This window comes from Pundamilia nyererei, unplaced genomic scaffold, assembly GCF_000239375.1.
Source record: "Pundamilia nyererei isolate P.nyererei 1_Seehausen unplaced genomic scaffold, PunNye1.0 scaffold00622, whole genome shotgun sequence".
NCBI lineage: Eukaryota > Metazoa > Chordata > Actinopteri > Cichliformes > Cichlidae > Pundamilia > Pundamilia nyererei.
This window is the reverse complement of record NW_005188023.1, coordinates 77,061-80,433: the sequence shown is the minus strand read 5'-3', so window position 1 is coordinate 80,433 and position 3,373 is coordinate 77,061. Positions and strand designations below refer to the sequence as shown.

The 3,373-nt window shown below is 42.5% G+C and overlaps 1 protein-coding gene across 2 annotated transcripts in view; it reads right to left on the bottom strand.

Annotated features, from left to right (window-relative positions):
* Positions 1-1,116: 1,116 nt before the first annotated feature.
* tmem70 (transmembrane protein 70) overlaps positions 1,117-3,373 on the bottom strand; it is a 3,747-nt gene continuing 1,490 nt past the window's right edge. For both annotated transcript variants that reach the window (XM_005754672.2, XM_013907935.1), the window contains exons 2-3: positions 2,442-2,541; positions 1,117-1,697 (exon numbers count right to left, since the gene is read on the bottom strand). In XM_005754672.2, coding sequence (XP_005754729.1) covers positions 1,252-1,697; positions 2,442-2,541 — 546 coding nt within the window. In that variant the 3' untranslated portion in view covers positions 1,117-1,251. The remainder of the gene's footprint in view (positions 1,698-2,441; positions 2,542-3,373) is intronic.

Genomic DNA, 3,373 nt, shown 5'->3' with positions numbered 1-3,373 from the left:
TTAATTAGTTTGTTTGTTTGTTTTAATCAATTTTAAATCATGCTTTTTATTTGTTTTTGTTTCTAATGTCTCTGTAAAGCACTTTGAATCACCTTGCTGTTGAATTGTGCTGTACAAATAAACTTGCCTTGCCTATCAGATCCTAATTCTTTTTGTCCTGCACAGGTGAGAGAATTATCCTGCAGACATAAATCTCCTGAAAAAAGTGATATCAATTCACAAATTGAACTGTGAGTAAAAACAAACAACCTGTGCTCGGGACTGGATTCTGCCTGGACTTTGTGGAAGCCTCGAGGAAACTGGACCATCACAGCTGTTTGTGAACTGTGTTTAATATGGACTGTAGACACATGCACTGTTGTCACTTGGTCCTGCGTTTGAGTCCTGCTTTTACATCGGTCACTTGGAAAGCTGATGACAGCGATGTAGTGAGTAGAAGAGGCTCTAGTGATAACACGAGCAGCTGAATTCTGGTCAGGAGAGGCAGACAGTATCTAGCGATGCTAACGAGCTCTAGATTTATTTTTGCAATACTTATATATAAAACTATGTTAGTTTGTCCAATTAATTTTAATCCTCTGAAAATATAAGAGTAGGTAATAAAAAAGGTGTAATTCTTAAACAGTTAATGCAGTGGTCTTGTTTAACCCTTTGATTAAGTCTGCACACATGGACCTGACAGTACAGAGTACATACTGGAGAGTAGCAAACCAGTACAATATGATAGAAGACCCAAACTTGAAGGCCATTAAATGTTCTGCATTTGTATATTGATGTTGTCCCAGTCCTGTTCTAGGACACACAGCTTGACAGCAAGCGTGAGCCCAACCCAGCAGACACAGAGGACGGCCCCCAGGTAAAGGCTGAGAGAACGAGAAACTGTTCTCAACCAAACATGATAAAAGAAACTAAAACAAAAACGAATCTGACAATGTTCAAACAATCAAACTGGTGGTAGAAACAAACGAAAATTAAACGTGAGCTAACATGATGATAGCTGTGGATGTAAGTCTGGTCTCAGCCCTGGAACAGAGCATCCAGCTCTATGACTTTACTCTTGATAACTGACATCATTGCTCACAGCTTCAGAAAGGCAACACACACAAGTACGGATAATAAAGTTAGAATTTTATTTTATTAGCACTTATTATAGCGAAGACAAACGTGGGAGCATTTTGTCCGTGGATGTTTGTCTCTGGCAGAGTCTGAGCTGTGCACTCAGGTTTACTCGGTCAACAACATTCTGCCTCCTCAGCTCTTGTCAGGTTGCTCCATGTCATCTGCTCTGAAACTGAACGGTTTATCGTAGCCCATCAGGTGATTGTAGTCGTGCGGGACGGGGAAAATGTCCGGGTTTACCAGGAACCCCACCTGCCCGGCGTAGAAAGTCGTGAACATCTTACTGACGGCCGGGATCCTCACCTGGCTCTGGTGGAACACGCTCTTTTTCTCGGTGAGGAACACGCTGTAGGTGACTGCTGTGTAGACATCTTTGTCTGGGTTGTGGTACAGGCGGATTATGTAACCCTTGGTGATGATGTGAAGAAGGATGGGGGTAAGGAAGGTAAAAACGCCAATGACTCCACAGAAAGCTGCCTGCAAGGCAAAACTCTGGACTCCGAGTCCAGTTTTCAGGAGTATTTGTGGCATGAGGAAGAGACTGGCTGCACTAGTGCTGTACGAGAACATCTTCACCCCTGCCAAAAAACAAGAGTCACACAACCCGTGTTACTTCCAACAACAGTCCACACGTCAATGTCTAAGTAAAGCATGCCCCACTATCAGAGCCATGTTACATAATTACTTTCACAATTCAGTTTTATTGTGAATTACTGTAAAGACCCTACAGAAGACAGACGGCAGACAGACAGCCCAATCTGGACAAGCATTCAGACACAGCGGGCAGAAAGAACTCCCTGATAGGAGTCTTGTTCAATGCGTCCCCTCTTTGTCAGCATCTGTGCCAACACTTCCAACACAACAAACAATAGTGCGTATGCACTGTGTATACAACAGAATCAAGGCGTGCTCAGCAAAGGTCCTGTAGGAGCTGACCAATCAGAGCAGAGTGGACTTTTTAGTAGGTGTCCACCTGGCTTGTTTCTTTTTTTAAAGAAAACATCTGTTGAATTTTTAAGATTTTAAAATAAATCTCAAGCTCTTCACCAACAAACTCACAGGCATCCAGTTACTAACCAAAATGTTTCAACAGCTTATATAACTCGACGTCATGGTTTCCTGGAGTAAATGAAGTCAGTCTTATTATCCTTTCTGACATTAGTCACAATGAGGAACATCCACATCAAGACGAGGGCTTGAAGTTTAACTGTGTTTGTTTTTGTCTACAGGCTTACAGTTATTGGATGCGCTGTCACTGAGACCTGTGGTGAACAACAGCTGTTGTTGTTATGATATTTCACAACAAGATGCAAGTGACTGACCCCGAACAGCTAAACCCAGGCTGCCAGCATAAATGAGGTTTCCGTGCTCGGAGGGCGGTGCTGTGGAGATGACACGGGTGGACGGACCGTGGGACTGCATCTGGTCAAAAACAACAAAAGGAACAAAATGTGTTTGGCACTGGGAGACGACTTTACAACTACAATTCCTCCAAAAATGGGACGTCGTGCAAGATGTAAATAAAACCAGAATGCAATGTTTTGCAAAACTCATAGCCACATACCACATCCACAGTACATAAAATGTTTAAGATTAGAGAAATGTTTCATTTTATGAATAAAAAGTCATTTTGAATTTGAGGACAGTAACACATCTCAGAAAAGGACTCGGCCGGTCCCTTACACACAGGTCTGTCAGAACCATCTGAGCTCTTTGTCCAACTTTACTTCTGAGAAACTCATTTTATAGTTTTATTTTTTTTTAAATATATATATGTACACTGCCAGTGAAAAGGTTGGACACACCTTCTCATTTAACGTTTTTCTTTATTTTTACAACTTTCTACATTGTAGATACAAACTGAAGACTTAAACATATTTAGAGTTACTTACCATTGTTTTCTTTGCTCCATAGTTCCATATATACTTACTTCATATATTTGATGATTCCACCCTTTGCTTTGTTGACAGCGCTGCAAACCGTCGGCCTTCTCTCAGTGAGCTTCCTGACACAGTCACCTGAAATGGTTTCCCCTCACAGGTGTGCCTGTCAGGGTCCATCTGTGGACCCCAAACACACCTCCAGGCTGTGTCAGGGCTAACTGACCAAGAAGGAGAGTGATGCAGTGCTGCGCCTCCACAGTCACCTGACATAAACCCAGTGGAGATGGTTTGGGATGAGATGGAGCGCAGAGTGAAGGCAAAGGACCAACAAGTGCTCAGCACCTCTGAACTCCTTCAAGACTGTTGGAAAC